Raw genomic sequence first — 21,942 nt, forward strand, 5'->3', positions numbered from 1 at the left:
CACTACCTCTCAATCATCATTTGTCATGATGGAGCTATACTCTTCCACCATGGCATCTATCCACCCTTGACGCTGTGCAACGCCCTGATAGTTGGAAGGTTCGAAAACTTGTGCCACCAATGGTTGGTACCTATTTGTTTGTCTGTGTTCTCTCTTGTTCATCCTAGGAGCTCGAATGAACTCCTCTGCATCTTTGAATGTCTGACAATCTTCCTAGTTTGCCACTAGTGGTGGGAGGATCGACCAACTCATCATCTTGCCTTTGCTGCTCCCTCTATTGCGAACTCACTGGATTCGCTGTCCTTGAGGATTTGCTGGTATTGGTAATGGTACTAGATCCCTGTGACTATCCTTGAGACGGTACCTGTGACTGCCCCTATTGCTGGCCCAATGGAGCTTTTGTTGGCATCTCGCGAGATTTCTTGAAGACTTTGTCTTTGTTAAGTTATGGTATGTTCTATGCTTATAACAGTTTACTTCTTTTTCTTATTATATTCCACAGATTAGCAATCACATGTACATAAAGTAAAGTGTAGATAGAACATTAAACAATCGTCAGAAAACAAGCCAAGACAAGAGACACAAGATGTGGCGGCTAGCCAGGGACAAACCCCATAATGTGTGGGGAAACCCTTTGATCAAATCTTCTTTTATCTTCAATAATTCAGCAGAGAGAAATAGTAAAATAAGTCTGATTCATATCAGCAGTAGCAAACCCTAGATCAACAACATCAGCATTAGCGGCTTCATTATCAAACTAGGGCAGACGATATGTCACAAACCGACCATCGGATTGACTTCATTCCACCACCAAAAGTTTCGGCTTCCAGAGGAGGTCCAGATGAACCTACAGCGCAGTTCAGATGAGGAGATATCCTAGGCCACGCAGGTCAATCTTTACTTCTGCAGTTGCAGCTTCAGTTTCAGCGGTTTCCGGCTTCAAACTAGGGCAGTCGATATCTTGCAAACCGTTCATCGGATTGACTTCATTCCACCACCAAAAGTTGCGGCTTTCAGAGGAGGTTCAGATGAACCTACAACGCAGTTCCAAAGAGGAGATATTCTAGGCCACGCAAGTCAATCTTTACTTCTGCAGTTGCAGCTTCAAATTCAGCAGTTTCCGGCTTCACATGTGTGAGAGAGAGACCCATTTCAGCGCAGTAGAGAAGAGACTCATTTCTGCGCAGTAGAGAGAGAGAGAGAGAGATGTGATGAGATGAGTGAGTCCAAATGAGGAAAAGTCCTCTTATATTTATACACAACGTTGGTGGGTGAATAAATGCGACTGTTGGGCTTCTGAGCCTACATGAGTTGTAGGGCGGCTTGATAATAATTCCATAATCAAAATAATTTCATATCTCCATGAATACTTATCGGAATCGGATGATCTTTATATCAATCCTACACCTCTCGACGAGAGGAATCTAATAAAAATATTATCAGCCATGAATAAGATGACCCACATGAAGTTTTGCCTTGTTTGCCAATTTTAACACTCCCTCTCAACCATGGAGAACTTCATCTGCAATCTGTCTATCGATCGTTACTATTCATCCATCAAATGCACTGCCCTGTACAACCTGACCCTTGCCCTGCTCTGCTCTATTCTGCCTGTTCTGCTTTGTCTTGTTCTGCCCTGCACTGATCTGTACTGTTTTGCTCTGTTCTGCTCTGCTCTTGCATTGTTCTGCTATGCTCTGCTTTTGTCCGAATTATGAAGAAGAAGAAATGATCGAGGATGTATCATACTGACTCAAAGTCAGTCTCAGAGTATGTACCACTGGTCCCAGACCAGTCTCAACCAACCCGAAGTCAGCGTCATAGTGAGTACAACTCCACTGGTCCTAGACCAGTATCATCCTCCACTGACTCAAAGTCAGTCTCAGAGTGCGTACCACTAGTCCCAGACCAGTCTCAGCCGACCCGAAGTTAGCTTCATAGTAAGTACCACTCCTACCATTGGTCCCAGACCAGTATCGCAATCTCAGAGAGTGTACCACTGGTCCTAGACCAGTCTCAACCGACCCGAAGTCAGCGTCATAGTATGTATCACTCTCACTGGTCCCAGACCAGTATTGCACTGACACGAAGTCAGTCTCGGAGTATGTACCACTGGTCCCAGACCAGTCTCAACCGACCCAAAGTCAGTGTCATAGTATGGTACAACTCCTACCACTGGTCCCAGACCAGTATCGCAGTCTCAGAGAGTGTACCACTGGTCCCAGACCAGTCTCAACCGACCCGAAGTCAGTGTCATAGAATGTACCACTCTCACTGGTCCCAGACCAGTACTGCACTGACACGAAGTCAGTCTCGGAGTATGTACCACTGGTCCCAGACCAGTCTCAACCGACCCGAAGTCAGCGTCATAGTATGGTACAACTCCTACCACTGGTCCCAGACCAGTATCATTGATCCCAGATCAATGGAAGTCATCCTAGCGTAGGGAGTACGGTAGATACAACGATGCGTCCATCGGTACTACTATGGTCCCTAACTTCATTTCCCTGCTCATTGATCAGATGAGAGGTACTTCCCATGAGTCCCAGACTGCATGGGTAGGATGCCTCGACAGGAGAACTAATCAATCCTGTCCTCACAGGAGAACACATCAATCCTGCTACAATCGCCATGGAGAACACATCAATCCAGGCCGCCATGGAGAACACATCAATCCAGGCCTCACAGGAGAACACATCAATCCTGCTACAATCGCCATGGAGAACACATCAATACAGGCCGCCATGGAGAACACATCAATCCAGGCCTCACAGGAGAATTAATCATCCTGCTACATAGGAGAGCGAGTCATCCTATTCCACAAGAGAGTGAATCATCTTGTCCCACAAGAGAGCGAATCATCTTGTTCCAGTGCGCACCCCCAGGGGAGGGTGAGTGACCCTGTGGTCGTATGTTGCTCCAGTAATAACCGCAAGCCCTCAGAGCTCCCAGAGCTCAATGTATGCAACATGCAGGACCCTTGTACAAGGGTTTCTTGCTGACTCCAAGTCGTTTGGGAAAATCACAGATTAGATCTTTCCTCGGGGCTTTGACAAGGTGTATCAACCTGTACATCATCTTAATGCGATGGAGCCTCCTTGCTCATCAAATTACCATATCCGAGATGATGTCTATCTGTTGGAGCAATCGACGAATACGGGATTCCTTAATAATCGAATCTCACCTCTGGTTGTTATAGAGAATCACAGTGGTATCCAATGTAAACCCAAACAACTCACTGAAGAGCTTTCGCAACCAGACTGCCTCACACGAGTTCATGCTAGCAACAATATATCCCGCTTTGGCGGTGCTCAAAGCCACCGACTTCTGCTTCTTGCTCATCCAGGATATCGAAGCAGATCTCAAGGTGAAACAGCACCCAGAAGTGCTCTTACGGTCCACCACACTGCCTGCCCAATCAACATCAGTATATCCAAGTAGTCTCACATCTCCGGCAGTGTATCTTAATCCATGAGAGATTGAGTCCTGAAGAAATCTCAGAAGATTCCTGGCATCAATCCAGTGAGGCTCAACCAAATATGAGCTCACAATGCTAACTGCAAAGCATATGTTCGGACGGAGGTTCACCAAGAACATCAATGCGAATGAGTTTTTGAAACTCAGAGGCATTTCCCAAGTCTGGTCCGACATCACTACCATATAACTTCTAAAAGTTAAGATCCTCGAGGTAGTCACAGGCTTGCAGTCCATCATACCTAATCTTTCCAATATCTTTACCACATATTTTCCTTGAGATAGGAAAATTTCCCTTGGCTTCTGCCACACTTCAAGTCCTTGGTCCTTCATTTCAAATTCAGAAGCCATCTCCCTCTTACATTTGTAAATGAGAGGGTTTGCACCTATTAGAAAGAGGTCATTCACATGCAACACCAGTATGATAGGCTTGTCATCTTCAACCTTAAAGTAAAGGTTAGGATCGGCTTCACTCCTAGTGAATCCCAACTTCATCAAGTAGCTATCGATCCTCTCATACCATGCTCGGGGTGCTTGCTTCAGCCCATAGCGAGCCTTCTTCAACCTGCATACATGAGATTTTAAATCATAAATCTCAAATCCTTCGGGTTGCTCCACGTAGACCTCTTCTTTGATCAAACCATGCAAGAACGCAGTCTTGACATCCATCTGATGTAGGTTCCATCCTTGTGAAGTGGCAAGGGCTATGATCGAGCGGATGGTTGTATATCTGGCAACAGGTGCAAATATCACATCATAGTCTATACCTTCCTTCTGGGAGAAACCATGAGCAACAATACAAGCCTTATACTTTTCCATACTTCCATCTGCTGCATGCTATATCTTGTAAATCCATTTGGAAGTAACAACTGTCTTGCCCTGGGGTCTGGGAACTACTTCCCAGACATCATTCTCCATAATAAACTCATATTCTATGGTCATAGCATCCTTCCATAGTTAATGCTTGATGACATCTGAGAATGATGAAGGTTCATTTTGTATGATCGTGCTCATGATGATCAGGTATCCCTGATACCTGTTAAGTTTCTTACTTTGATGGAAGGTTCCTCAAGGTGCAGCATGTCCTTCAACATCATCAAGTATCCCCCTAAGCCATGAAGGCCTCTTCCTAGAAGAGGAAGGCTCATGTGGATGAGGATCAATCGGATCCATGGGTTCTTCTACATTAGGCATTAATTCATCATCCTTTTCTTTCGGTTCCCTGGTGTCGGCTTCTTGAGAGCTACTCAAAGTCAGCAGATTGTCCACCTTGCTGAGAGCCATATCTTTGTCAAAGGTGACATCATGACTAATCACGACTTCCCTTTGACCGGTGGTGAACATTTCTTCAGGAGTTTAGGAACCCAATGCTTGATGAGGGCATCGATTTTGTACATATACGGCGGTGATTGTAGTTTCAGCCCATAGAAACTTTGGAAGTCTTTGATCATGTAGCATGGCCCGGACAACTTCCATCATCGTGTGGTTCTTCCTTCCCACCACACCATTCTACTCAGGAGTATGTGGTGTAGTAGTCTCCCTCTTAATGCCAACCTCAGGTATGCTTGAGTAAACCAATTGTAATATATCGGAGGTCTTGCTTTGGCTTGAGGGGAATGGTCCCCTTTTTGAGCTTTCCTTTGGCACATCCCGGACATACACCTTCTTTCTCTACTTGGAATTCAGGCATCCCTGTTACCATCTGTTTTACATCGGGTAGAGCTTTGTAATGAAGGTGGGCAAACCTCCGATGCCAAAGTTCGGAATAAAGAGTTGTGTCACAAGACATGACACCTAGTGGACTTCCATCGACCTGATATAATGAATCAACACTAAACCCAAGAGTAAAGGAATCTTTAACATTATTTTTCCATATACATACCTTGCCATTGCTGAAGGTTACCTTGTAGCCTCTGTCTTCCATTGCCAAGATGGACACTAGGTTCCTTTTGAGGTCAGGTGCATTTAATACATCCTAGAATTTCTAGCCTTCTTGAATGCTTGTCCTTTTCCGATTCCCATCTCTCCTCTTACCTTTGCTGTTGAATTTGTCATTCCTTTGATTGCCATCAGAGGGATTTCGAGTTGCACCACTGCATACTGTACCATGCTTCTCTAATCATGATTATCATCATGCTGCCCATGTCCATGATTTTATCCATCATAATGCTGCTCAAACTAGTGTGCATCATCATGATGCTATCCTATATGTCCATGATCTCATGTTGCCCTTTATGTCCATGATCTCATTCATCATGATGCTCATGATCTCATACATAGTGACTTGCTTTATCGCAAATGTAACATCGTCATTTTCTTCTAGCCTTAGGTCCAACCTTTCCTTTTGATTTAGTCCCGGAATTATTTCTTTTCTTTGCATGAGAAGAAAAGGCAGCAGGAGGACCTTTAGGCATGGGCATTTCTTGCACTTCTTCCCTTGTTTCTTCTTGAATGCATCTAGCTATTAATTCCTCGAAACCAGGAATTACATTATAGTTCAAAAGAGTAGTCCTGAACACATACCATTCAAATGGCAATCCTCCAAGAGTTGTGAGTGCCATTTCTCTGTCAGTAATAGTTTCCCCAATAGAGAGGAGATTGTTCTTGATCTCGGTGATTCTTAAGAAGTATGTTTGCATACTTTCATCCTTACTCTTCTTGATTTACCTCAGCTTATTTCTAAGAAACAAAACTTGATTTGCATCATTAACTTTAAATAAACTCACCAGTCTATTGTAGATTTCCTTGGAGGTGTCCAGTTCAGAGATGTAGGCCACCAAGTGCTTGTTGATAGAGTCCCGGATGATCTTTTATTGTTTTGACTTCTCCATTTTTCCATTTGTTCCAGGCAGCAGCAGATGCATTTGATGGAGGCTCAATAATATTGCCTCCAACACTCCTTGATTCTCAAGGGTTAGATCGATAGACATCTTCCATCCGTGATAGTCAGCTTTCTCACGGAGCTTGTCTTCGGCATGAAAGAGTGTTGAGGACCCCATAGTTCTTTTAGGATAGCCTTGCCAATTTTCTGTTCAATGATTGCTCTTGCTCTTGCTCGGGCTTTGTCTTCACCTCACCTCTGATACCATGTTAAGTTATGGTATGTTCTATGCTTATAACAGTTTACTTCTTTTTCTTATTATATTCCACAGATTAGCAATCACATGTACATAAAGTAAAGTGCAGATAGAACATTAAACAATTGACAGAAAACAAGCCAAGACAAGAGACACAAGATGTGGCGGCTAGCCAGGGACAAACCCCACAATGTGTGGGGAAACCCTTTGATCAAATCTTCTTTTATCTTCAATAATTCAGCAGAGAGAAATAGTACAATAAATCTGATTCATATCAGCGGTAGCAAACCCTAGATCAGCAGCATCATCATTAGCGGCTTCATTATCAAACTAGGGCAAATGATATCTCACAAACCGACCGTCGGATTGACTTCATTCCACCACCAAAAGTTTCAGCTTCCAGAGGAGGTTCAGATGAACCTACAACGCAGTTCAGATGAGGAGATATTCTAGGCCACACAGGTCAGTCTTTACTTCTGCAGTTGCAGCGTCAGTTTCAACAGTTTCCGGCTTCGAACTAGGGCAGTCGATATCTTGCAAACCGTTCATTGGATTGACTTCATTCCACCACCAAAAGTTGCGGCTTTCAGAGGAGGTTCAGATGAACCTACAACGCAGTTCCAAAGAGGAGATCTTCTAGGCCACGCAAGTCAATCTTTACTTCTGCAGTTGCAGCTTCAAATTCAGCAGTTTCCGGCTTCACATGTGTGAGAGAGAGACCCATTTCAGCGCAGTAGAGAAGAGACTCATTTCTGCGCAGTAGAGAGAGAGAGATGTGATGAGATGAGTGAGTCCAAATGAGGAAAAGTCCTCTTATATTTATACACAACGTTGGTGGGTGAATAGATGCCACTGTTGGGCTTCTGAGCCTACATGAGTTGTAGGTCGTCTTGATAATAATTCCATAATCAAAATAAATTCATATCTCCATGAATACTTATCGGAATCGGATGATCTTTATATCAATCCTACACCTCTCGACGAGAGGAATCTAATAAAAATATTATCAGCCATGAATAAGATGACCCACATGAAGTTTTGCCCTGGTTGCCAATTTTAACAGTCTTCCATAAACTTTTCTTCTCGTCTCACGATAATCTTCCTACTGCTAGGAATGTAGGTCCTGTATGCCTTAGAGGTATTGCTATACCCAATTGAGTACCCCTTTTCTGTAGTCTGATCCAACTTGGTGCACTTCTCATCTGGTACATGGCAATAAGCTATGCTACCAAAGATCCTAAAGTGACTGACAATTGGCTTCTTCCCTAAGAAGACTTCTTCCCATGTTATCTTCCCCAATGCGTTGTGAGGAACCCTGTCTTTTATATACAAAACCGTGTTACATGCCTCTTCCCATAAGAACTTGGGCAATCTTGGTCATATAACATCGCCTTTGCAGCCCCAACTATAGACTTGTTTTTCCGCTCTGCTACCCCATTTTGCTATGGATTGTATGGAGTTTTCCACTCTCTCTTGATGCCTTTCTTCACATAGAAACCTGTGAAGTCACTATCTGTGTACTCACCTCCATTATCCGAGTGAAGCACCTTTATATTCTTCCTAGTCACATTCTCTACTAGAGCCTTAAACTCCTTGAAGCCACTGGAGACCTCATCCTTGGTCTTCAAGAAATAGATCCAGGTTTTCTTGGAATGGTCATCAATAAAAGTGATGAAGTACTCGTACCAATTGAGAGATCTAGTGGACATAGGGCCATAAAATATTTGAGTGTATAACCTATAACACACCTTTTGATTTGCTGTCACTTCTTGGGAACGCTGCGTTAGCATAGTTCCCAAGTACGCACCCTTTGTACACATCATCGTGTTCAGTGACTAATTTTAGAACACCTGTTACTGTCTCCTTGAGCATTCTAAGTGCTCCATGATATAAATGTCCCATCCTCCTATGCCATAACTCATTAAGGTCTCTCCCACTGTTACTACCATTGCTAACTAGTGCCATTGGAGAGTTGAACTGCAACCTATACAATTTGTTGCTTCGTACCCCAATTTGTTTCACCTTCTTCTAGTTCTGGTGTTTGATGAACACCTTCTTCCCTACAAAGTGGACATCATATCCCTTATCTTGTAACTAGGATACTGAAATTAGGTTCATACCTAGTTCCGACACATGCAATACATCTGTAACACTGGTGCTTGCTCCTTACTCCCTCTGAATGTCAATGGTACTTCTCCCAACTGGAGTACATTTAGTCCTGTTTCCCATTGTTATCTGGAAGTCCATCTCCTCCTCATTATAGCTGGAGAAGTATTCTCTAACTCCTGTCATGTGAGCTACTGTCTATATACTAGTCTCCCTGTGAAGCTGAGCTAGATAGGCAAGCTATTTAAGCAACCTTGTCCTCCAATCTTGAAGACAAATCTGTAGCCTCCTGAATATCAAATATGTTTGCGGTCTTACTGGAGAATTCTAAAATATTTAATAAAGACATCTTGAGTATAATTTCGTGTGCCTTTTCTCTTCCTTACCCGACTCTGATTTGCTACTACGAAATCTGCAGCAAAATCGCTGCGCCCAAATTTTCCCAACGAATTCTCTGATCTGCTCACCAAAACTGCTTCTCGACAACACCATTGCCTGTTGGAACTGCTATTGGGCCAATCAAACTTTTCCTCTTGTCTGAATCTGGGAATCAAATTTCTAGCCCAACAATTCGAACTGCCTGGTTAATCTCTGCACAGATCTGGAAGAAATTCGCTTAGAAATCTCTCTGAACAAATTTCCCCATCTTCACTACTAAGCTCTTGATCTGATCAAAGTTACTTTGATACCATATGAAGATTCCTTGAAATGTAACAACTGGAATTTATTCTTCTAACTGGTTAATTATGCAATTTATTGTGTTACGACAAAATAACAAATAAATCACACTGCAATTTCTTCACAATAAAAAAGCATAGTGGAAATAAAATTGGAAACTGAGAAAATAGAGCACACAAAATAAAAAATTGACAACATTATTTTTGGGAAAATGTCCCTGGAAAAACCTAAGGTGGGAATACTGATGCAGCAGATGAGGGTTTATTTTATTATGCATCAATGAAATCCGAGTGCAAAAATTCTGGATACCAAACTGGCAATCCTCAACAAAATAATCTGGCCAAAAGTAGTGAGATAATTTTTGTCTCACCCGACATTGATCTCAACTCCAAAACTAGCTCAAATTGGTTGCTCGAACACCCCTGCATCAGCTTTTGCGCTGGCCAATTTGTACTGCCTCTAGAATTGCTCTGATATTGTCGTTCTACCCAACTCATCCTTTGAGAATGACTCACTTGGCCTTCTGGGATTTTTCCTAGCCACCAGCAACTGAATCAACCCTCTCTGTAGCTAAATCAAACCCTCCTTTGAAGTTTCCTGCACAATCTCACTGAGGAAAACTCGACACTCTTGCTGCTGACTCTCTGAAACTAGAAACTCCTCTAGAATCACTGTCTCTGCTCCCTCTTTGTCTTTGCGTCCTTTCTGGCTCAAACTCTTCTTCCCTGCTCGACCTCTACAGCGAGAGAGCTTGATCTGCCAAGGAACTCAATCCCCCAGTGTGTCTTCTCCATCCCCATCAAGTTGCTCTAATAATCTCTCGTTGGTGAACCAACGACCATGATTAGATCTCCATCAACTGCTAACTTCTAAGATCATCACAAATTCCATCCGTGTGAGTTTCTAGAGCATTCTCACTTTTCTCAGTTAATTTCCTTTAATTAATCGATTTCCCCAAGTTCTATCATTTTAACTATCGATCAATTAATTTAATTGAGTTGTCTTTGGGTGTTTTCTCCTGAAACTTTTTTTGGGTTTTGGAGATCTTGTGTTTGTTAACCTCTCTAACCAAAGTTGAGACTAGAACATCTGTCCGATGCTACAAAAACTAACAAAATCTATAATTTTCATTGCCATCAACTAAGCATTTGCGGAGTTGGGATCTACTCCAATCTACCATGGACATATTCCCAAGTTTGTAAAGAAAATTTAGTATAGGGTTTGCAATGTCCAATAGATATGCCTTTTCTCCCTTTTTTAATGGGAGATTTAACACTTATGTAGCTATGATATTTTAATTGGAGCATTCTGAGTATTTTGTGGATTTGGATTTTGAATTTTTACATTTGTTTCGTGTCATAAGTTGAAATTTTGAAAATTTAATCAATGCTCTATTAAATGGCAAAGCCATTGGACCCAATGTGGGAGTATGGTGAACCATGTGACAGTGATAATAGAACAAGGCTGAGTTGCAAGTTATGTGGAATGGAAATGTTCGGCAGAATCACCTACTTGAATTACCACCTTGCCAAAATCCCCTGATGTTTTCCTTATTGCAAAGAATTCAATTTTTGATATTGCTAGGAAGAGAGATCAGATGGAGGAATTAAGGAACTGCATGGGAATTGCCAGCTTCTCAAGGGCGAAAGAAGCCTAATACTCAACCACATCTTCTTAGTGCATTATGATTATGATCGGATTATCCTTATAGTATCTAGATGGCTCATGATGATCATCTCATGATATATATTTATTTTTGTTTTGATGTGATTTTGTATTATCTTGTCAGGATTTATGACTGCATAGATTATCATATTTCATTATCAATGATTGATGTACCACTTGACATCTGATACATTTTATATTGTAGTGCTATTTTCATATTTATGTGACAATGTATTTTTTTGATGTTGATGTTACTTTAAAAGTTAAAAAAATGAAAAAAATGATTATTTGTATTTTTTGAAAGTTTTCCAATAATTTTTGATATTTTCACCAATATTGCTGATAATCTAAATTTTTGGACCCTTGGTGAAATATTGCTGATAACAATAAATGTAACATTGATATAAACTGCTATTTTTTTCTACTTATTATTATCTGCTTAGCTGTCTGTGAAATTTAGTTACAAGTTATTATGTGTTGTTTATGAGGGAAAATATTTGTTCTTTCCTTAGAAAAATTGTTATTGGATCATTGCATAAAAAACTATCAAGATTAAGAACTCTTTTCTACTATGTTGATGAACAATTTTTCCTAGAAATGATCTTGGACGTTTGAAATTTTACAAGTGCAAAGGTTGAAGTAGATATTTATCATATGACAAACCCTGTTCAGAATTTTGCTGTTTTTAGTTTATTCTATTTGTTTCAGCTGACAATGCTGAATGCTCCCATCGCACATGTTATATTAGCTCAAAGTCATGAGTGGACACTACTTGATAACAAAGAACTGGGGGATCAAGAAGCCTTGGATGTAGATACATTCTGGTTATTTATCATTGTCTCAAGTAATAAGATATAGATTCTCTGTTGCTTCCTTTGCTTGTGACTAGGCATTACTCAATATTCTGATTTGGTGTGATATTCTGTGGGTTCAGGAGCCAGATGCAGCATTAGGTAATGGAGGTTTGGGTAGGCTTGCTTCTTGCTTTCTTGATTCTATGGCAACTTTGAACCTTCCAGCATGGGGTTATGGCTTGCGCTATAGATATGGTTTATTTAAGCAACGTATCACAAAGGAGGGCCAACAAGAATCAGCAGAAGACTGGCTTGAGGTTTGAATTTTTGCTTCTTATTTTCAGGTACAATTTTTTCATAAGGTTATTTCACGTGGATGGAAATTTATCATATTCTTTGTTTGTTTGTTTGATGTGAAACAGAAATTCAGTCCATGGGAGATTGTTAGACATGATGTCATATATCCTGTCAGATTCTATGGAAGGGTGGAGATTTCTGCAAGTGGCCAGTAAGTTTTCCTTGCAGCATTTTTTTTCCTAGCAAGTTTGAATACAAGTTCTATAAAATGTTTGTGAAACTAACAAATTAGAATATTAAATCTGCTACATATTGAATTCAATACTCTCCTCAATAACATATTCACACTATTAATTCTATTTTTCTAAAAGAGAATCTTTTCTTTCTTAACATTCTTTTAATGCTATAATATAAACAACAATTGATAGAGTCAACGTGTTTTGGTTATGATTCATCAAAACCCCAATCGGAGTGCTTGTAAATTTATAACCAAACAAAACCTAAGGTTTCTCGTTCTATTCAGATCAACAATGCCAAGCAGCTGTTTGACATTTTGCTATTGAAAAGTATCATGATATTATGCTAAATTGCAGCCTATCTATTTGCATCGTAAATCTGCACAGGATTCTTTTGCACAGGATTCTGAATAGATTAGGTCTTTCATCACTATTACAAAGATCTACTCAATCCTCTCGTTACTGCCCAAATTGTACATAATGATGAAAGACCTAATCTATAAAGTAGAATCTGAGGGCAACCTCTAGGAAGGTCACCACTATCACCTTGGCAACCTATCCTTCGTTGCTTTAGGCTGGTTCTCATCCAGCTTGAATGGGGTATTGCCTATTAGGATTAATAAAACTGTGCAATGAAGCACAAGGTGACATTGAGAGTCATCTTAGTAAAACAGGATTTAGAGTTTTCTTTAGGGTTTCTAGAAAAATGATGGAAGGATGTTAAGATCAGTGCCAAATCCAACTAGGGAAAAAGAGTCAAGGTGAATCAAGCAGCAAATGAGTTCAAGAAGAAAACCCTTAAGGGAGTTGGCTTATTTCCTTCAAATATGAGGTTTTGAGATTAGCCCCAAAACATAGAGTAGTCCCTCACCCTATTAACATCAGCAAGGAATTCAAGGTCTAGAATAAAAGGTTTCAATGGAATACCACCTTCACCATCCAAAATCAACTATAGCTTGATGAAATTAGTCAACACTTCAGCCAAGGAAACAAGAGGAAGAACAAAACATATTATGAAGTACTCACCGGATTAACAAAGAAAGAATGAGTACAAACCCTAAGCTTTTTCCTTCGACGTGATAATGTATATCTGTCATGTTAATTTTCTAACCCTATTAAAATATAGATAATTTCCTAGCAAATTTCCTTGCTGATTTTAATTAACTTTTCGGCTTGTGGAACAAAATGTACTACTAGGATTTTAACTAGTAAATTAATTTTTAATTTTCAGTGGAAGCAAAACAAACAGCCAAATTCAAGCACATTTACACATACAAAATTTTGCCATTCAAAATTCAACTTTTCATTCACTTTTTCTTCGATGCTCACAAGGGCTTTCCCAACTTGGGAAAAGTTGCCCATTGAGAAAATAAAAGCTATAGCAATATTCAGAAATTCTCTAATAAATTTTTGGGCACCTATATGAGCTATATGACCCTTTGAATTTTGTTGATCAATCCCTTGCTCTGCAAAAACTGTTGTGCGATTCGTGGCACATGCGAGGTCGTGTTGCTACCTTGCATCCTCTTGAACTCGCATGTGTGGCACAACCTCTACAAGTTTGCTATACGATTGCACTAGAGTTGACACCTTGTTTTCTCTGGGACTTGGATGAAATTCTTTCTTCACCCAATCACTGATAGCTCCTTCTCTCATCTGTGTGTATTCTCTCTTAGCCTAGCGTTATGACTAAATCAACAACCCTAATCTCCAAAGTGATTGAGAGTTGAGATTGTATCTCAATTTCACTTGAGATCAATGACTCTGATTTATCTAATTTATTAATGCAAATAACCTTTACATTTCATTAAATTAACTCGCTTTTCTCATAAAAACAAATTACTTTAATAATTAATGTAATTTCTAAGGCCACGAGTCAAATAGACAACTTCACATTTAGACCTATGCAGAAATACTTGTCTGAGCTACAAACATCAACACTTCCTTTTAGTAAGGAAGGTATTCTGCACCACTCCTAGTTTGTCCCTGTAAAACACAAACTTCTCTTTACCAAGAGTTTGGTGAGAATGCGTGCAATTTGCTCATTTGTGGAGATATATAGAAGTTTCACTTCCCCTTTTTGGATCTTATCTTTGATGAAGTGATATCTAATCTCCATATGCTTGCACTTGTCATATAACACTGGATTCTCAGAGAGTTTGATACAACTCCTATTATCACAATATATCAATGTAGGCTCCAACTCTTCACCAAATAATTCCGCAACTAACTTGTGAAACCAAATGGCCTCACAACTTGCCATACTCATTGCCATATACTCTATTTTTATTGAACTAAGTGCCATGGATGATTGCGTTCCGCTGAACTAGCAAATCTTTGTCATCCAAGACTATAGCAACACCCTCAGCTACACTTGATATCTACCACACTGGCTACCCAATTCAAGTCTGTATATACCTACAACTTCACTCCATCACCACCAAGATACCTCATAGCAGACTCTATTTTACCTCTCAATTACCTCAATGTTAATTTTTTATAGGGCTACATTGTTCTTTGCTTTGATAATTGCATTTCTTCATTAATACATTAAGTTCAACCCATATCATCATTACATTATTCAGATCTACACCATTATTCATCAGCATATGCAATTATATAGAAAGAACAACATCATCATCATCAATGTAGTGAAACATAAAGGAGCAACAAAAGAAAAGCATGCACACACATAGAGATACCAGTGTTGATTTGGGGTAGCATCGGATGTGCTCTAGCCACGAAAATTGGTGGAGAGGCTAAAGGACATGAGATCTCCAATACCTTGAAAGGGTTTGGGCAAATTCTAAACAGTTTGGGAGATATTAAAATAATTAATATTTTTAATGGAGTCCCTAAGTCTAAACTTAGGGAAAATAAAATATCAATGAATATTAATATAAAATTGTGTTAGAATGGTCCAAAAGTCATGGATCAAGCTAGATCTAATCTTAGCCGTTGATTAGGGACTTAATCTCGACCGTTGATTGTCAACGAGAAAAGTATAAGAAGAGGCTTGAGGGTCACTTGGAGAAAAAACTGAGGGAGACCAGTCAGTTCAATTTCTGGAGCGGGGTTAGCTGAGAAATTGAACCAGTGGTCTGGAGAGCAGTCAGGAGGCAACAAGTACGGAACAAAGAGACGAGAGATCAGCATAGAGGCAGAAAAGGCAGACGCAGGGCCAGAGGAAGCCACGCAGAGGCAACAAAGATTGCGCAGAGTTAGTAGGGCTTGCGTCATCCACGCAGAGGCGGCAGGAGTGACGCAAAAGGCTAGAGAGGCTGCGCAGAGTCTCAACAGGCTGACGCAGAGGCGGCAGGAGTGACGCAAAAGGCTAAAGAGGCTGTGCAGAGTCTCAACAGGCTGACGCAGAGGGTTTTAGGTCACACAGAGGTCAGTAGGGCTGATGCTGGGTTCAGAAGAAGTGCTGGAAAATTTGTCTATCTGTGGGTAAGCCAATTTGGCACCCTGTTGTACTAGAAAATTGCTGAATAATAAAATCCTCCCTTGCTGCACCGGTTTTCCCACATTGGGTTTTTCCGGGGACATTAGTCCAAAATAACTGTGTCAATGTGTTGATTCTTGTGCATATGTTTGTTTCTGTATTACGGTGTGATATCTGCAGTAGTATTTATTTTAATGTTTATTGAAGTAATTTCATGAATAACTTATGGTGAAATAAGTAGGAAAAATAAATTAGTTGCTGCAGTGATAGAATTTTCACATGGTATCAGAGCGTGTACTCAGAGACAAAAACGGAAAATCAGTTATGGGTTGAGACCACGATGCAGAGGCATCCACCTCACGGGACTCACGCAGATTTTCAGAAGATTGCACAAGAGAAAGAGATTTCGATTTCTCTATGTTGGCTTCCAGGCTGGAAGAAGTGGCGTGCATGACTAGTGTTGCATCATCAAAAGTATGGTATATAGACAGTGGAGCCTCGTGGCATATGATAGGAATCAGGGAGTGTTTCTCAAAATATTGAGAAGAGAAGATGAACTTTCAGATCACCATGGAGAACAAGGCAAAGTGTACTCCAGTAGGAAAGGGTACCATAGTTTTTCAAACAGAATCAGGAGAGCGGTTCCGTGCCACAAATGTACAAGAGAAAGAGATTTCGATTTCTCTATGTTGGCTTCCAGGCTGGAAGAAGAAGTGGCGTGCATGACTAGTGTTGCATCATCAAAAGTATGGTATATAGACAGTGGAGCCTCGTGGCATATGACGGGAATTAGGGATTGTTTCTCAGAATATCGAGATGAGAAGATGAACTTTTAGATCACCATGGGGAACAAGGCAAAGTGTACTCCAGTAGGAAAGGGTACCATAGTTTTTTAGACAGAATCGAGAGAGCGGTTCCGTGCCACAAATGTGCTGCATGTACCAGGATTGGGGATGAACTTACTTTCCGTGTCACAACTACAAGGCAAGGGCTATGACATCTACTTCATCAAGGAAAATGTATACGTCAAACACCCGAGCTGGAAAAAGAAAGTGCAGATCGGGATCAAAAGTAATCGGTTGTATAGATTACAACTAGAATCACCAATGGCACTAATAGGCAGTCATGGGGACAAGGACTTGAACGAACTATGGCACAGAAGGATGGGTCACTTGCACCATGGAGCTCTGAGAATTCTCAGGAGCACTGTAACAGGAGTTCCAGATCTGAGTACGGAACAAGATGATGTATGCAGGGGATGCGCTCTAGGAAAGTATGCCAAGGCGGCATTTCCTAGGAGCAAACACAGGGCCAAGAGTGTACTAGGATTGATACACTCAGATATTTGCAGACCTATGTCCGTCAAAGCTCTCAGCGGTGCCAAGTATTTCCTTACCTTCATTGATGACCACTCGAGGAAAACTTGGATTTATTTTCTGAAAACCAAGGATGAGGTTTTCTATCGATTCAAGGAGTTCAAGGCTCTGGTGGAGAATCTGACTGGGAAGAAAATAAAAGTCTTGCACTCAGATAATGGTGGAGAGTATGTCGATAAGGACTTCACTGATTATTGCGCTAAGGAGGGCATCAAAAGAGAGTGGACAACTCCCTACAATCTGGAGTAGAATGGGGTGGCAGAAAGGAAAAACAAGACTATTGTAGAAGTAGCTAGGGCCATGCTATATGATCATGATATGCAGAAATTCCTGTGGGCGGAAGCATGCAACACAACTGTCTACGTTCAGAACAGGACTCCTCATCGGGCACTGGGCAAAATTACTCCAGAGACAGTCTTCACTAGGAAGATGCCTGAAGTCAGTCATTTCAGGATATTTGGGAGTTTAGCATATTGTCGCATACCCAAAGAAAAGAGGAAGAAGCTGGATCAGACTGCAGAAAGGGGATATCTGGTAGGATATAGCGAGAACGCTAAGGCATACACAATCTATCTTCCAGGGAGTAGGAAGGTGGTAGTACGACGAGATGTTAAAGTTCATGGAGGATAGAGCTTTCAGAAGATCTCGCAAAATGCCTTTCGAGGAGCAGTCGAAAGAGGATCCGTTGGTCATGTCTCTTCAACCAACAGAAGTGAAGAATTCTTCCTCAGGTTAGGAAGATTCTCAGGATGAGGAGGAGGAGCGAACAGAAGCACTTGTTGGTAGAGGAAGAACTAGCAGGGAACTTCGTCAGATTCTGCATGATGCAGAGAACTTCATCGGTGAGCCAAGGAACAGTAAGAGGGAGTGAAAACAGCCAGACAGATATCAGGCGTTAGTATCCTAGGATGGAGAGCCTGCCAGTTTCAAGGAGGCAGCTCAACATCAGGTCTGGCTAGATGCGATGGTTGAGGAGTATAACTCCATAATGGTGAACGATATTTAGGAGGTGGTGTCGAGACCTCAAGACAGATCTGTGGTAGGTTCAAGATGGATCTACAAGGTCAAATATGCTACGAACGACAATGTTGAGAAATACAAGGCCATGTTTGTGGCTAAGGGGTATGCTCAAAAGGAAGGGATTGACTATGAGGAAACCTTCGCCCCGGTAGCCAGGTATACATCTATTAGGGTTGTGATATCTCTTGTAGCCCAGATGGGATGGGAGATCCATCAGATGGATGTTAAGACAACATTTCTGAACGAGGTAATAAAAGAAGAGGTATACATTGAACAACCAGAGGGCTTTGAAACTCATGAGAAGAAGTATCATGTATTTAGACTGAAGAAAGCCTTGTATGGGCTGAAGCAGGCACCGAGAGCATGGTATGGTCGAATAGATGGCTACTTGCAGAAGATGGGGTTTGTCAAGAGTGATGCGGATCCGAATCTCTACCATCTGGTCGTAGAGAACGAGCTGCTTATCTTAGTATTATATGTGGATGATCTCTTTCTGACAGGATCATCCAGACTCATTGAGGTCTACAAGAAGAATCTAGCCACAGAGTTCGATATGAAGGATTTGGGACGAAAGCACTACTTCCTAGGGTTGGAAGTTTGGCAGCAGAAAGGAGAAATATTCCTTGGGCAAGGGAGGTATGCTACATAAATCTTGAAAAGGTTCGGGATGAGAGACTGATGCGGATCCGAATCTCTACTATCTGGTCGTAGAGAACGAGCTGCTTATCTTAGTATTATATGTGGATGATCTCTTTCTGACAGGATCATCCAGACTCATTGAGGTCTACAAGAAGAATCTAGCCACAGAGTTCGATATGAAGGATTTGGGACGAATGCACTACTTCCTAGGGTTGGAAGTTTGGCAGCAGAAAGGAGAAATATTCCTTGGGCAAGGGAGGTATGCTACAGAAATCTTGAAAAGGTTCGGGATGAGAGACTGTAGACCTATGGCTATGCCAACCAATTGGAAGAAGATTGATGCATCAGAAGACAAGGGTGTCGATCCCACCCTATACCGGCAGCTCATAGGGTCCTTGAGGTATCTTGTCAATACCAGACCAGATATTTGTTACGGTGTCAACACCCTCAGTCAGTTCATGGTGGAACCAAAGAGGGCACACTGGGCAGCAGCCAAACACGTTCTCAGGTGTTTACAGGGAACAATTGATTATGGGCTCTTATACACCAAGGGGAAGGATATAAGGTTGAGTGGATTTACTGATGCAGATTAGGCAGGAAGTTTAGTGGATCGGAAAAGTACCTCTGGGTACTGTTTCAACATTGGATCAGGAATGGCCTCCTGGTGCAATAGGAAACAGAGGTCCGTGGCTCTAAGCTCATCTGAGGCAAAATATATGGCAGCAAGCATAGCTTTGTCTGAGGCCATATGGCTTAGAAAACTGTTGGTGAACCTATTCAGAAGAAATATGGAGGCGACTAGGATCATGTGTGATAATCAGAGTTGCATCAAACTCTCTGAGAATCCAGTGTTTCATGATAGGTCGAAGCATATTGATATCCGGTGTCACTTTGTCAGAGACTGTGTCCAACGAGGAGCTGTACAGTTGAGCTACACTCCTACAGGAGAACAGGTGGCAGATATCCTCACCAAGGCCCTTGGAAAGTCAAAATTTGACTACTTCAGGGAAAAGATGGGGATGGTAAAGAACCCCTTTCAGAAGTAGAAATGAGTGTGTTAGTAGCACGAATGAAGAGGGAGTTGCAGTGCAGATGCAGTGTTGGGAGAAAGGACCAGCAACAACACAGATGCAGAGGGAGTTGCAGTGTAGATGCAGTGTTGGGAGAAAGGACCAGCAACAGCACGGATGTAGAGGGAGTTGTCATACAGATGCAGCAGTGGCAGTAGCAGAGTCATGGGCAGCAGTACAGGATGCAGTAGTGCAGAGGATGTTGGGGAGGAAGGCTTAGCATTAGCATAGGGACCGATGCCGGATGATTAGGGTGATACTCGGTGAGGAGTATTACTAGAGCACAGTCCTCGCTAAGAGGGAGTGTTGATTTGGGGTAGCATTAGATGTGCTCTAGCCACGAAAATTGGTGGAGAGGCTAAAGCACATGAGATCTCTAGTACCCATAAAGAGTTTGGGTAGATTCTAAACAGTTTGGGTGATATTAAAATAATTAATATTTTTAATGGAGTCCCTAAGTCTAAACTTAGGGAAAAAAAATATTAATGAATATTAATATAAAACTATGTTAGAATGGTCCAAAAGTCATGGATCAAGCCAGATCTAATCTTAGCCGTTGATTAGGGACTTACTCTCGGTCGTTGATTTGGTAACGAGAAAAGTATAAGAGGAGGCTTGAGGGTCACTTGAAGAAAAAATTGAGGGAGACCAGTCAGTTCAATTTTTGGAGCGGGGTTAGCTGAGAAATTGAACCAGTGGTCTGGAGAGCAGTCATGAGGCAGCAAGTATGGAACAGAGAGATGGGAGATCGACATAGAGGCAGAAAAGGCAGACACAGGGCCAGAGGAAGCCACGCAGAGGCAACAGAGACTGTGCAGAGTCAGCAGGTCCTGCATCATCCACGTAGAGGCTGTAGGACGCAAAAGGCCAGAGAGGTTGCACAGAGTCTGAAAAGGCTGATGTAGAGGGTTTCAGGTCATCCAGAGGTCAGTAGGGCTGACGCTGGGTTCAGAAGAAGTGTTGGAAAATTTGTCTATCTGTGGGTAAGCCAGTTTGGCACCCTGTTGTACTAGAAAATTGCTAAATAATAAAATCCTCCCTTGTTGCACTGGTTTTCCCACATTGGTTTTTTTCGAGGACATTAGTCCAAAATAACTGCGTCAATGTGTTGATTCTTGTGCATATGTTTGTTTTTGTATTACGGTGTGATATCTATAGCAGTGTTTGTTTGAATGTTTATTGAAGTAATTTCATGAATAACTTATGGTGAAATAAGTAGGAAAAATAAATCAGTTGCTGCAGTGATAGAATTTTCACAACCAGGATTGGTCCGAGACCAGGGCAAAACCCACTATGGGGAAAACCTTTGCAAATATTCTTCTTCTTCTTAGATCGTCATCAAATGATTCAGCAAAAGAGAGTACAATGATCCATAACTTTATCTATGCAACAAAACAACTATGATATCCATGAAATAGATCTAATCATGCTTATAATCAAAACCCTCATTCTGATGGCTGTAATGTGCTGTCACTGACTGTAGTCAACTGTTGGATACTGTTGAACACTGCTGTCACTGAGCAGAATCTTCGGAATACTAAAATCTCATCTTTGAGTCTCAGACGCAGGGAGGAGGAGCTGTGTGAGCATCTATAGCAGTCCTAGACGCTCTCTGCAGAACTGGAACACTGCGTTCGGAACAGATCTGGACGCTCCTAGGTGAACTGGATGAGGGTGTCTGGGGTCAAACATACTCAGATCTGCCTCAAACCTTGGACGCTCTCATAAGGCTCTGTGCGAGCATCTATGGCAGCCCAGATGCTCTCAGGACCATATTGTGCGTGCGTCCAGGGACCAAACTGAGCAACGGAAACCCTAGCCTCTCGGACGCTCCCATAAACACTCTATGCCAGCATCTAGGGCTTTTTGGATGCTGTCTTGACCACTGTGTGCCAACGTCCAGGGACTAAAATGCCCAGTTCTGTGCCAGCGTCCAGGAATCAGAAAACCCTAGATCAATGCGAGCTTCACCCCTAAGATTTCGGACCCTTGCGCGAACTTTCCTCCGACAGACTTATGCGAACCAAGACAATAAGAGAAGAGAAGATGGCTTGATCAATGTGTC

The 21,942-nt window shown here is 41.6% G+C and overlaps 1 protein-coding gene across 1 annotated transcript in view; it reads left to right on the forward strand.

Annotated features, from left to right (window-relative positions):
• Window positions 1–21,942, forward strand: part of LOC149149237 (alpha-glucan phosphorylase, H isozyme-like) — a 319,983-nt gene that overhangs the window by 74,778 nt on the left and 223,263 nt on the right. The window contains exons 5-6 of the mRNA XM_089440496.1: window positions 11,935–12,111; window positions 12,217–12,302. Coding sequence (XP_089296622.1) covers window positions 11,935–12,111; window positions 12,217–12,302 — 263 coding nt within the window. The remainder of the gene's footprint in view (window positions 1–11,934; window positions 12,112–12,216; window positions 12,303–21,942) is intronic.

The sequence above is a fragment of the Pinus tabuliformis genome, chromosome 9 (genome assembly GCF_031772625.1).
Source record: "Pinus tabuliformis cultivar Carrire ecotype Pingquan chromosome 9, CPIR1, whole genome shotgun sequence".
Taxonomy (NCBI): domain Eukaryota; kingdom Viridiplantae; phylum Streptophyta; class Pinopsida; order Pinales; family Pinaceae; genus Pinus; species Pinus tabuliformis.